At 43.5% G+C, this 13,503-nt stretch overlaps 1 protein-coding gene across 1 annotated transcript; it reads left to right on the top strand.

Moving 5' to 3' along the window:
* Window positions 1-5,648: 5,648 nt before the first annotated feature.
* LOC148524019 (gap junction gamma-1 protein-like) lies at window positions 5,649-12,718 on the top strand. Its single transcript, XM_088472246.1, is given in 4 exon segments — window positions 5,649-5,787; window positions 7,888-8,405; window positions 8,407-9,046; window positions 10,725-12,718. Coding segments are annotated over 4 exon segments (1,305 nt in total). The 3' UTR covers window positions 10,733-12,718.
* The last annotated feature ends 785 nt before the right edge of the window (window positions 12,719-13,503 follow it).

Below are 13,503 nucleotides of genomic sequence, written 5' to 3' on the forward strand. Positions count from 1 at the left end.
ATGTAAATTTATTCAACCAGCACTGTGTCTCTTAAGGTGGGTACACTCATGACAGATATATCTGCAGAAGATGGTCGTTCATACACACTGAACGACCATCATCTGCATGCTGCAGCAGCTTGGGGCGGGTAGGGGGTGTAGCCACGCCCCCTTCAAAAGAAAAACCTACGACGTGGTGCTGGGGAGGGGGGGCACTGTGTGCCGCGCAGCCTGGCGCACAGCCAATGGGGGGCGTGATCGCTCCCCCCTTTTGGCATAAGAGACTGCTCGGGCTGCTGCTTTAGCAGCCTCTGACAGTCTCCCAGCGCAGCCGCAGTGCAGTGCACAGACTGCTGTGGATGGGGAGCTGTGTCGGACCGGCTCCCCCCCTTCACTGCACCCCTGTGTACGGGCGACCGGCTGATCACCCGTACACACTTGCCGATGGACAGATATGTCTGCAGATATATCTGTTCATTGGCTGTGCAACACAGCCACTGCGATATGTCTGTGAACGATGTTGCTCGCAGACATATCGTCTGTACACACTGGCCGACGGGGGCACGATATATTGGCCGATCAATTGATCGGCCAATATATTGGCCAGTATGTACCCAGCTTTACATTCTATCTGAGCATGCCAGGTCATTGCAGCAGGTTAAAATGATGGTGCAATAAAGCCACTCGTGATTAGAAGAGTAACAGTCATGTATATTTGTTGAGCTCACAAAATTGCACTCCACACTTTATATGCTGTTATATACTGTTGGTTTTGGGCAGGGTTGGGATTTTTATTTATTTATTTTTCTTCCCAACCCTGGTTAGAAAGCATTAAAACATGGTTGATCAAGGTTTCTAATACTAAAGCTGGCCATATACTCTACAATTATCGGGGCATTCCACCCGATATCAGTGGATCGCCCCGATAATTGTAGCGTGTGGGGGGCGACCGAGGGTTAAATATTGCTCGATTGGGCATGCCAGATTGTCCAGCATGCCCGTCCGATGCGATATTTACCGGTAAACTGTCGGCCGCATCGGGCAGTGTATGCCCAGCCGTGGCCGACACAGATATTTCCTGTGTTCCTTCCCATGGAAGGAACAGGGAAATGTTTCCTCCCCTGGGGGTGGAGCGCAGATGTCTGACGAATACACTGTGAGAGAAATCTCAATGTATGCCGCGGACATCTGCGGCTGGCAGGCTGCCAGATAAAATGTCCGTCGGTCTGACAGACATTTTATCTGGCCGTGTATGCCCAGCTATAGCAATGTTTCACAGTATTACTATAATAAGCAGGATCCCTTTTTTTTTTTTTTTTTTCCCCCATTAAGACATTAATGAAGCAAAAAACTTGTGTGTAAACAAAGTTTTTTTTTTTTTTGTTTGCTTTTTTTTTAATCCCCCAACCCTGGTTGGTTGGTCTTGATTTCTTAAACTAACACTTCTCGTACACCATTAACATAAGCTCAAAAAGACTTTTCTAAAAGTTTATCTTTGAACAGCTTGTTCGAGATTGATTTCCACACACCTGGGCAGCTCTCAGGTGTAGAACGTGACGTGGACACTTGTGAGTAAATGAGTACAAGCATGACTTGCACAATGTATTTCATTTCATATTTCTTCTACCACCAGTTTAACCAGGTACAATGTCCTGGCATGTTCGGGTTGGATGTAAACATACAGTGCTGGTCTGTTTTAATGTACATGGAAATAGGGGGCGTTCACTATGAACCCATCTGAAAGCCTGAGTTGTGTATAGATGCTCACTATATTGTGAGCAGTATGTGAAAACAATACACTGTGAATAAGGGTTTTTCAGGGTGCCTTTAGTGACTGTCCCCTTAACCACTTAGCTGACAGTTTTAATTTTATTTTTTTTCCTTCCAAAACGGTCAATTTATTTTTACTAATTAAGTTTTTAGAAAGTATTTCAATAGGCCCCAATTGTAAACTTTCCTCCCACCCCCTCATTGGCAGTAGAACATACACCCATTCCCTTTAGGTTATCTTAAGGCTTTGAAAGAAATTGCATAGTGTATACAATCAGCAAACGAATGACTTCGTACAGACATATCTCATCTGTTCTGCAGCACAGTTGATACCGATATTTCCGCACATATGGTTATATGTACTGGTGATCCGCTGGCCGCCCATACACGTGCCGCAGGGACCGATGGTGGCTGACATCTCATTCGGGCAGACACATCGAGCAGCAGATTGTTCAGTATGTATTGGCTTACCAATCTGCAGTTGGTCTGGGTTGGCGGGTATGTCACTCAGGTGTGTATCCACCTTAATGTTCCATTGTGCTAAGTGTGACGTTTAGCGTTCATTCTAGGGCAGACATGATGCATTTCAAAAACGGGGGTGTGGCCTTTAGACATGCCCCCCCCCCCCTTTTCATCACTGTGGAGGGCATGCCCAGCACGAGATATGCTGGGCTGTCCCCAAGCTCTCCCTGCAGTGAGAATAGATTCCGCACGGCATAGATTCACTCGCCGGTGAATGTTTCACCGGAGTTTTTCCCTCCAAGGGTGTGGACGGCTGTTTCAGCAAGCCACTACCATAAGGAAAGGGGCCATTTTAGTGCTTTCAAACCCATAGTGAACCCCCATGTCAGAGCATCTTTTGGGGGTTGTCAGGCTGATTTCCCCCAAAAAAGACAGGACTTTTCAGGCGATTTTGTTTTCGCCGATTTAGAATTGAATATGGGGATACGCTGGGACGATCGTGATACTTTATCGCAGCCAAAACCTCAGATGATAAAGTCCAGCCACGGACCCTTAGATGTTTGATAGTGGATTGCCGACTCGCGCCTGGAATTGCAGGTAGATTCTCTGCTGCCTGGGGGCTATGACGATGCATACTTGGCTCTTGCTGTGTTCTATTTGTATCACCTTGGGCAGTGTTAATGGGCTTAAGCCCTGATCTGTTAACTCCTGTATATTTGTGAAAGGTTTATGAGCTATAATTGTTGTTGAAGGTGTCGGTAGGAGGTCAGAGGGTCACCGGGCCACTAATGTGTGGGTTGAGGCTACTTAGGGATTTCCACTTTGAATCCTCATGATTGCACTTACAGTAGGCCATTTCCTATGGTAACACATCCCAGTATCAAGTGCCTGCATGATTGGGTCTTAACTCTCTACACACCAGCAATGTCTGCAGTGCGATACATTTCAGGTTAATAAACTTTATTAACTCTCCGTAGGTCAGTTAAAGATTGAGGTGGTTATATCGGTATGGATGGTTAACGTGCAGATTTACTTGTGTGTCTGACTTGTAGTTACGCCCTAAAAATTGCAACAATAAGTGGGTGCTAAATGATTAGTGGAGATGAAATCATAATTTCAGTGTTAAGAAATCAACCATTAATCACTCTGAATAACATTCCAAGGAATTCAAGTTGGTACATGACTGGTCAGACCATATAAGTCAGCTCTTTATTCTGCCTTGGTACACTAGTGTTTGTATTTATGGTAATACAGATATACCAGTAATGGAGCGATGTTTTCAGTGGCTAAATACAAGCGCACAGATGAATTTTGACTAATTTGGAATCAAATAATGCAGTAGGGTTTCACTACTTTAAGAAATCCAGCTTCATGAATTGTACACTGAGCAAAGCTTTGGTCTCTGGTGTGATACTCTAAATGAATTGGTTTGATACACCTCAATTCTGCACAAAACTATCATATGCTCATCTTTGGAGGCTTGAAATAACAGCTCAAATTAACCACCATCCCTTTTACTCCCCCCATTCCTTGCATTGTGTATCATCGTTTGCAAGACTGCCTTGCATTTGCACTCTTGAGGGTGTGCTGATGTCCCATGTGTGATGTTAACACCGATGAGGTTGAATAAAGGGACAGGATGCAGAGTCAGCTGGTCAAACTGCTTTTACGCAACTGCCCAGGCAAATGGGGAAATGGGATTCATCAGCATAGTAAGAACAGATGGCTGGCTATAGGATCTGTTTCCTATAACACTGAGGTGTGACTTTCTACAGCAAAAACGTGTTACTGCTGTCTGCTAAATTCAAAGTGGTCATTGGCCATCTGTAACCTGAAATGAACAGGAACCTTTTGCCTAGCCTAGGTTGTTTGGATATGTTTTAAAGTGGCATATGTTATTAAACTCTCCGCACCTCTGTGCTTGTGCATCCTTCTACTAGCCCCTCAGGCTCCTGACACTAATGAGTGGCCAACTGTCCTTAAGTTGTGCATACGAGGGTGGTTCAATAAATAAAGTAACAAGACCTCTCTCTGCGTACATTTATTCAACTCTTACATATTCGTTTTATTACCAGTTATTTATATAGCGCGCACACATTTTGCAGTTCTTTACAGAGAAGATTTGTCCATTCACATCAGTCCCTGCCACAGTGGGACTTACAATCTATTGGCCTGATTCAGCTTCAGACAGAATAGCTAAGCTGCTCGCAAGCAGCTTAGCTATTCTGTCTGTGCTGATATGGTAATGCAGCAGGAGGCATCACGCCTCCTGCTGTGTTGTCCAACGCAGCATCGGATACTCTGCGGACCATCGGCCGGCTAAGGTGGCCCATGGGGTCACGCAACCGGCCGCCGCAGCTGCAAAAAAGAGTCCAGGAAATCTCCGTCAGCTGATGGAGATCCTGGCCTCTTCCCTCGCCCCCAACGGCAGCGACATGCCTCAGTTTCAGGAAACAAAGGCCATCGCCACCCCCTCCCCGCCCCAAAATGGCAGCAGACTGTCCATCACTGACAGTCTGCTGCCAGTTTATGTGCGGGCTCAGACCCGTTCTGCACATGTGCAGAATGGGTCTGGCGCCTGCGCAGACTCTCAACATCGGGAATCTGCATTCAGCAGTTTAATTAGGCCTTATGTTCCTTACCACATGTACACGCACACACATACACATTGGGGTTAATTCTTGTTGGGAGCCAATTAACTTACCAGTATATTTTTGGAATGTGGGAGGAAACCGGAGTACCTGGAGGAAACCCATGAAAGCATAAGGAGAATACACAACTCCGCACAGTTGGGGCCATAGTGGGAATCAAACCGCAGCAGGTGGGGAGTTTGACTGGGGCGGTACACCTGTCAAACCGTAACGCAGGTGTCCTAAGGCAAGCTCAGGGAGGACAGAAACCTCCCATGGAGCAGAAGGGCAGTAATGCTAACCATTTCACAGTCTGTGTTGCCCACAAATTCATATACTGTACGTATAATCAATAGTATGCCCTTGGTACAGATTATTTTTTCCACATAGTCCCCATACTTGTATAAGCATTTGTTCTAACAGTACACCAAGGAATCTATCCCGGCATAGAAGAAATTAGTGTTAAGCGCCTGAAGGACAGGACGGCTTGCTAAATTTCAGTCTGTTGCGAATCTTTCCACCCAGATGCTTCTTCCATGGTCCAAAGAGATGGAAGTCACTAAGAACCAGGTCAGGGCTGTATGGAGGATGGTCCAGTACCTCCCAATAGTAGTGGCTGGATCAAGGATCATCTTGAACGTTTAGACACAGACATCTGATCACGCTACGCATCAAAATGTTTGACCATGTTTCCGCCAGCCCCGCCACTTTACAACTGATGTTTATGACTGATATGAGATGCAGTCTAATGTCCGTGAGAGGAAGCAGTGGTCTACCTGCTCTGGCCTGGTGGGACATTAGGATGAAATGGAGAACATTACACAGGAAGATGTCTTGTTTCCTTACTTATTGAACCACCCCCGTGCAAAGATTGATGCAGCCTCTGCTGGATCCATCTATTGCCGTGTGAGAGACTACCATTCGCTCAATCAGGACTCCTTACACAGTAAGGCTCACAGAAATGGATGCAGTCACTTTTCTGACCAGGTTTACTGCCTCCCCTACTGAATTGTAATAGAGGTTAAATATTTTGGGCCAATAACCTTCTGCTTTGCAAAGACTTGGTCATAAATGGTCCTATAAACTGTCAGAATTGCATCTTATATGGTTACATCTTTATACAATTTCTCTACTGCTGTAATCTGCTCTGCATTATACTCTTAAAATCTCGAGTTACCTTTTTTGAAGCATTTCAAATAGTGTTAATCTGGTGCTTGGAAATCGCTTGTTATCCTTTTGTGTTTTTTTTTTTATTTACATTATCACAAGGGCAAAGGAAACTGCAGTCATGTGGAACAGTTATTTACCTTAGTAATTATGTTCAACATCGAATTATTGGGTAGCTCTGCAAAAACCCCAAACCTAAGAATGTTGAACAAAATGGAACTTCAGAACTGTAGTTTGACTCTGGCATCTGAAAATATTACTGGAAAAAGGTTCCTAAGGCGCTGTCTACACAGCAGTCTCTTGGATACTGAGACACTGTCCCTAATAATTTAAACAAGACAAAATATACAAGGCACAGTGCAATGCTAAATAATAAGTCTTATTACAGTAAGATCAGTGTTCCCGCTAGGCTGTTTTAACAAGGTGCCGTGCCCTGCATGATTTTTAAAGGGCAAAATGTGCCCTGCCATTTTAACGGTTCCCTGTTAAAACTGCCTGCCCTGAGACTTCAACACCCGCGGGATAAGTTGCAGTGACCGATCACCGGGTGAATAGATTTTATTTATTTATTACCAGTTATTTATATAGCGCACACATATTCCGCAGCGCTTTTATAGAGAATATCTTACCATTCACATCAGTCCCTGCCCCAGTGGAGCTTACACTCTATATTCCCTATCACATGCTCACACACGTACACACTAGGGCCAATTAACCTACAACCCTAGATGCTGTGTGCATGCGCAAGGCATCTATTCACCATGAGGGGAGAGCTTTGGGGAAAGCCGAGCACCTTCGGAAGTACTGGGCACGCCCCCAAGTGTGACAAATTGGAGGCGTGTCACATAGGCTGGCCATGTCCCCTTTTGGGGAGCAAGCAAAGATGCCCTGCCCGCAGTCTATCGGGAACACTTCATGTTCCTTCACCGTTGCTCCGCTCCCTTGTGTCCAGCATCCCCGTCCTGTGACATGGGGTGAAGTAGGAGTGCAAGACACTGCCGACACAAGCGGTGTGGGAAGAAGACTTATCGGACTCCCAATATATCAGTCTTCGCACTGCTTGCTGGATTGTGGAGGGGCATTTTATTCGTCGGACAGGCGGTATTACTGAATGGCTACAAACATTAATATATATCACATCGATATGGTTGGATTATATAGTGATATTTTCCGTAGCGATTTCAGAATGTATATGAACAGAGCCCTAAAGCTGGCCATACACTGTGCGATATGCACCATGTGACGCGACGGGATCTAACGTCCATCATATCGGGCAGTCCCCACACACTGTGCGATTGGGTGGCCGACCGCCTTATATGCCGGCTCCCCCCTTCCCCACCCCCATAGCACTGCTTCACATGCCCAGATAGACTAAACCTGCAGTAAGATCTGGGGGTGCTATGTACTACCCCACAATTGAGCACACTAGTCGATATCATGCCCATACACCATACAATATAGCAGCCAGATCGTACCAATCCATCCGATCGGCTGCTTTTATCGCACCGTGTATGGGCACCTTTAGTCTTCAATACTGAATCAGACCACAAACTAAGGCTAAATGTGGTTCCTATGTCTAGGGGATATGGCTATGTACATGGTATAAGCAGATTCATGAAGGGATTATAGGAATTGTTACACAAACTGAGTAGTAAAGAATTTTAATTTTAGGTGATGTGTAATGCGTTGTTTGTGGGTTTTTTTTTTTTATATAGACTATTCTTTGGAGAATAATGTAGTAAATAATAAATGTTTGAGGGATAGGTGCATGTATTTTAAGAAGTAGGCTTTTAGCACTTACAGTAAATCCATGTATTTAAAACTATTCTGTCTGGTTGGATGATTAATTGCCATGTATTAATGTTTTTCTTTGTTACAGGGATAATCTTGACTAAGAATGAGCGGAGTTTTTTAACTCGTCTTCTTGAGGAGATCAACAACCACTCCACCTTTGTTGGGAAGGTCTGGCTAACTGTGCTCATCATTTTTCGCATTGTCCTGACTGCTGTGGGTGGGGAGTCCATATACTATGATGAACAGAGCAAATTTGTATGCAACACGCAGCAGCCTGGGTGTGAAAATGTGTGTTACGATGCATTTGCGCCACTGTCTCACGTCCGTTTCTGGGTCTTCCAAATCATTCTCATCACCACCCCTTCAATCATGTACTTAGGCTTTGCCATGCATCGTATTGCACGTCGCCCAGAGGCATACCAGAGGCAGCTGGATAAATCTGCAAATAACCGCAAGAAAAGAGCACCTGTGGTTCACCGGGGCGCTAAACGGGATTATGAAGAAGCAGAGGATGACAATGAAGAAGACCCCATGATTTGCGAAGAACTGGAACCAGAGAAAGATGCAGAGGACGGAGACAAGAAGAAACATGATGGGCGCCGGGCGTATAAAGAAAGATGGATTGATGAAGGTCTATGTGTTGCAGCTACTTTTTCGGTCAGTCCTGGAAGTTGGATTCCTCATGGGACAGTACGTGATGTACGGATTTGAAGTGATTCCGTCTTACGTGTGCACTCGGAGCCCTTGTCCTCACACTGTAGATTGCTTTGTGTCTCGACCTACCGAGAAGACCATATTCCTCCTAATTATGTATGCAGTCAGCGCCTTGTGCTTGCTGCTCAACCTGTGTGAACTGTTCCACCTGGGTGTTGGTGGCATTCGAGACTCCCTCAGGGAGCGAAGCAAAGAGTCTAAGGATCCAAAATACTCTAAAAAGGCCCCTAGTGCTCCCCCTAACTACCACACTGTACTGAAGAAAGGCAAGGTGCCAAATGGCAAGATAATGTTCTCTGAGAATGGGCAGTCTGAGGCTTATGAGCTACCAGCTATACACGAGCTGGACAGGTTACGCCAGCATCTCAAGATTGCCCAAGAACACCTCGATTTGGCCTTCCAGTTCAACCCTGCGACTGACACTACCAACGTATCTAGGAGTAGCAGTCCTGAGGCCAATAGCATAGCTGCAGAGCAGAACCGACTCAATCGTGCACAGGAGAAGGGAGGAGGAGTACGTGAGAAAGCTGGTAAGGGGAAAGTAGAAGCTGAAGTTTAGGCCACAAGTGAGTGACATCTAGGCAAAGGAGTGTTTGGGCCATAACCAACAGCTTTCAGTCAAGTTTCAAAGTTCAGGAGCCAGCCATTCTGAAAGGCAAAGCTAGCCGCACACAGACTATTGTTTAGTGGTAGTATACAAATGAAATTCTACAATTCTTAATGACCTGGTCAGTATAATTTGGTGCATACACTAACCACCTGTGGGTGTTAATTTCATGGTAGGTTTTATATATATATTTTTTTATTATTATTATTTTTTTTTAACTTCCCTATGGGTATTGACACTTGCTAATTGCAGTCTGTTTGTTTAATTTGCACTTACTAATAAATTCAATAGATTATTCCAAAGTAAGGGTTAGAACTATCATGGTAAAGAAGAACTGTTGTCACGTCATCTACATCGCAGAAATACCCTAGTTTAATTACTGTAGCATCACTTATTTCTGGGGGTACTTTGCAAAAGCTGCAGTCCTTGGGGTTTTCCTCCTTTTTAAAAATGATTTAATATCTAAACTTTGTTTTATTATTTAAAATATATATATATATATATATATAATTGTTTCATACCATGTAAATTTCCACAGTGCTCTCTGCCACTTACCTCATTTAGAATTTATTTTCTTGAGCGAAGTGGGAGCACAGTTTAATGTTTACCTGTTTTATGCTGGGTACGCACTGCTAGATGGCTGACCGCCTGTACACTGGCTACAGGGACCACCGACTTACATCACAACTGGGTGGCCAAATTTAAATGTCCGTCCAGTGTTGATGTCTGACCAGACATATCAAGCAGCCCATTGGTAAGTGTATAGCTTACCAAAACAGTCACAAGGTGTGTACCCAGCTAATGGAACATTTTGAATTGAGAGGCATTGAAGCTAATTTGACACCAAACTTTGCTCAAATTCAACACAATCGCCTGCAGTTTTACTAGAGCAGTGGTTCTCAAACTCTGTCCTCAGGACCCCACAGAGTTCATGTTTTCCAGGTCTCCTGGCAGGTGTATGGGTGTATTCATTACTCATTGGCCATGGGCGTATTTAGAGAGTAGAGGGCCTGTGTTCACTCACCATCCGGGGCCCCTTCCTCTCTCTGACGACCGCGGCCTACTGACACATTCAGCAGACTCCGGGCACTAGTCTATGCCCAGAGTCTACTGCACTTGCGCAGTACGCCTGGAAAATGGTAGCGGCAGGTATTTTCTCAGCGATTTTCCCTACTGTGCTTGCGAAGAACGCCGGGAAAGTGGCCTCTGCGGCCACTTTCCAGGAGTTCTGTGTAGCGCCTCTCCAGCCGACGTGGGACATCGGAGAGGTAAGTATTTGGAAGTATGAGTGCAGGATGTGCGGTGTGGGCCCCTGCACCCATTATAGATACGCCCCTGTCACTGACACATTTTAACAGATTCATAGGTGGAGCTAATTATTTCACTTGTGATTCTGTGAGGAGACCTGGAAAAACATGCACTGTTTGGGGTCCTGAGGACCAAGTTTGAGAACCTTTGTACTAGTGTTTTTTTTTTTTTGTTTTTTTATTTTTTTTATTTTAATGTTAGATGCAAGTTTTCATGGGAGATTTAGTGATACTGTACAGGGTAGTATTGCTACAGGATTATCTAATTTTTTTTCTTTTTCCCCTCTCCTACAGGTTTGTGATCTCTGAAGGTAGAAAATGGGGGGAGCTTGGGGATTTTCTAAATCCTAGACCACAACTGGAATTAAGCTACCATGGGAGGGGGGGGGGGGTCTGGATTTACCCTGACCAGAGAACTCTGCATAGGGTGAAGAAAAGGTATCGTCTGGAGAGGGCATTGGTTGTGAATGCTCCTCTGTTCTGCTGGCTCAAGCTGCATCGTGCCTGAGAACTATGTTTTGTTAACTTTCCAAGTTCTGCTCCCTGCTCAGAGCAGCCAGCTGTGGAAGAAGAGTTATGCCACTGGTTTACACAGGCTGCCACCAGATGCTGCTGTAAATGTGATGCTACAGTTGCTGAAGTGTGCATAAAATAGTGGTACTAGCTTCATTTCAGTTTTTTTTTTTTTTTTTGTATTAACTAGAGCATTTTCTGCCAAGAACATTTTTATTGTTTTATGTACACTATTTTTTGTTTTTTGTTTTTTTATATTAACTTTTTGAGAATAATTTTTGATAGGATAGAGGGAAAATTGCAAACTTGTCGGTACAATTGGGTTATGAACACGGATGAGATGTGATACTGTAGACTTTCTTCATCCTGGCACACTTCAGCCACAGTTGCAGACCCCATGCTACGAGACTCAGAAGTGAACTTTATTGGGCATGTTATGATTTTGTTGTGACTATATTTTATGTATGTGTAATATTGTATAGTGCAGAGGCACGCAACGCGCAGGACAATATCATTTGGAAGAATCTGTTAACAAATGGAGGATAGGAGGATAATCTTTCCAACATCTCATTTTGAAAGCTTTAAACATTCCATTACATCTCATTCCTGTTCTGCCCACCTTCATTCTTAGTGGCACTACCCTGCAGCGCCACAGTGCTATTAAAGGGGGTGAGCTCTTTCATTTCAGTTTACATTGGGGGAGGGGGCTTAGTTGCATTAACCCTTCGCAGTTAGATGAAAAGCCATCTGGCGGTGGAGGAAGGGGGGGCTGCACATTCCTTCACGCTCTCCTTTGCAAATACCAAAGTGTATTCTCATGGAAAAGCAGAGGGAGGTTGTACTCCTATCTATGCAGAGGTGAAGAGCTGACACTAAACTTTCTTTTTTATTATTTATTTTTGACTTTTAAAGGCAAGTACACCCTGGAAATTTTTTAATGTTTACTAAAATGTTTCTCTTGCACCATTCTGTGCTTTAAACTACATTTTACCCTCTGAACCATCTCTATTGCTAAAGTCCATACAATCCTAGTATTTTAGTCCCACTTAAAACTGGGACACTCCATCTTTTGGAATTTCAAATGCGGTAAACCACTTAAGAATCCTTATAAACGTCTTTGTGTTTTTATATAAACTAATTGGTTCGGAATAAATTTCCAATAGAAGGTTTGAAATGTATTTTCCCTAGATATACAGAACAGTGCCAGGTTCGTTTTTGCCATTGAGACTTCTACTTTTTGTGTTGAGATACTATTAATTTTTTGTTATTATTCAAACCCCACCATTAACCCTTTGCTATGTAGTTCAACGGATACCTTAAGATAGAGGCAGCAGAGGCAGCTGTTTCATGACTTGATTCCACAGAACACAGGCTCAGTTGGCTCAGAGCCAGTGACCTCGCCAAGGCACATTAGTGAAGTTGCAGAGTATTGATGTGCAGTGTTCTCAGGACCGTTGGTTCAGCCTACAGCATGGCCGCCTCTATTCTATCAGCAAAGGGCACAAATTAGTGGGACAAAAGTCTCTGCACACTCCTTCAGTGCCTTGAAATTTATACTGATGTTTATATATGTTGATAAAGGGAAGAGGGGGTGTTTTTCATTCCTATACTGGACAAGCTTGAAGATTATACTGTTCATCTCAGAGCCTCATCTCTTATCTAGAAATACTTGTTTGTTGGGGGGTTTTATATTTTCTTATGCGTTTCTTTTCTCTCTAACTTTGTGGTACTGGAATGTATTTGTTTTTTATACATATATAAAAAATTAAGAGAAATATGACCATGGAGACTTATTATTTCTTTTATTTTTTTTGTGGTTTTTGGTTTTATGTTGATCTTGCTAAAACTGGGCCATGTTACAAAACTTAAGGTTAAATTAACAAAGCGGTGGCTTTTAAAAATTGAAAGCTGCATTATTATTAAATGCAAAGTGGTGCGTGTTGTGCACTTACGGTTAGTGCCGCTTTAAATTTTGAGCTCAAACCCACAGCAAAGCTTTGTACATTTAGCCCTTAATGAGAGTTGTGGGTGTGTTTTTAAGGTTTGTTTGTTTTTGTTTTTTTTAAACCACTGCAACTAATCCATAATTTCTTTTACCAGTACAGTGTAATACACATTAGACAACAGAAGCACATCTGGTTTTTGTGCTATGGTTTTCAGACCCAAATTGTCATATGAAAATTAAAGCTTACAAGATAAGAGATCTGTGCTTTGTGTTTATGCAGAAAGGGACTAGCTGACAATTAATTGCACTAAGGCATACACACGTAAAGATTTTCTGTCCAACCATCCAACTAGTTGATTGGTTGGAATGAAAATCTGGTAAGGAATGAAAATCTGGTAAGGTATGAAAGCAAATGACAATCAGCAATTTGCTCCCAAATGGCAGAAAATGGACAAAAACTGTTCTAAAAAAGTGTTTAGATCAAACATTTAACAAACTTGTCTGACCTTTTCATCTGGTTTTCTGGCATTTAGGAGCAAATTGCTGACCATCAGTTACTCCCATACGTTACCAGATTTTCATTCCAGCCAATCAACTAGTTGGATGGTTGGGACA

This window comes from Taudactylus pleione, unplaced genomic scaffold, assembly GCF_031769625.1.
Source record: "Taudactylus pleione unplaced genomic scaffold, aTauple2 ptg000122l, whole genome shotgun sequence".
Lineage (NCBI taxonomy): Eukaryota > Metazoa > Chordata > Amphibia > Anura > Myobatrachidae > Taudactylus > Taudactylus pleione.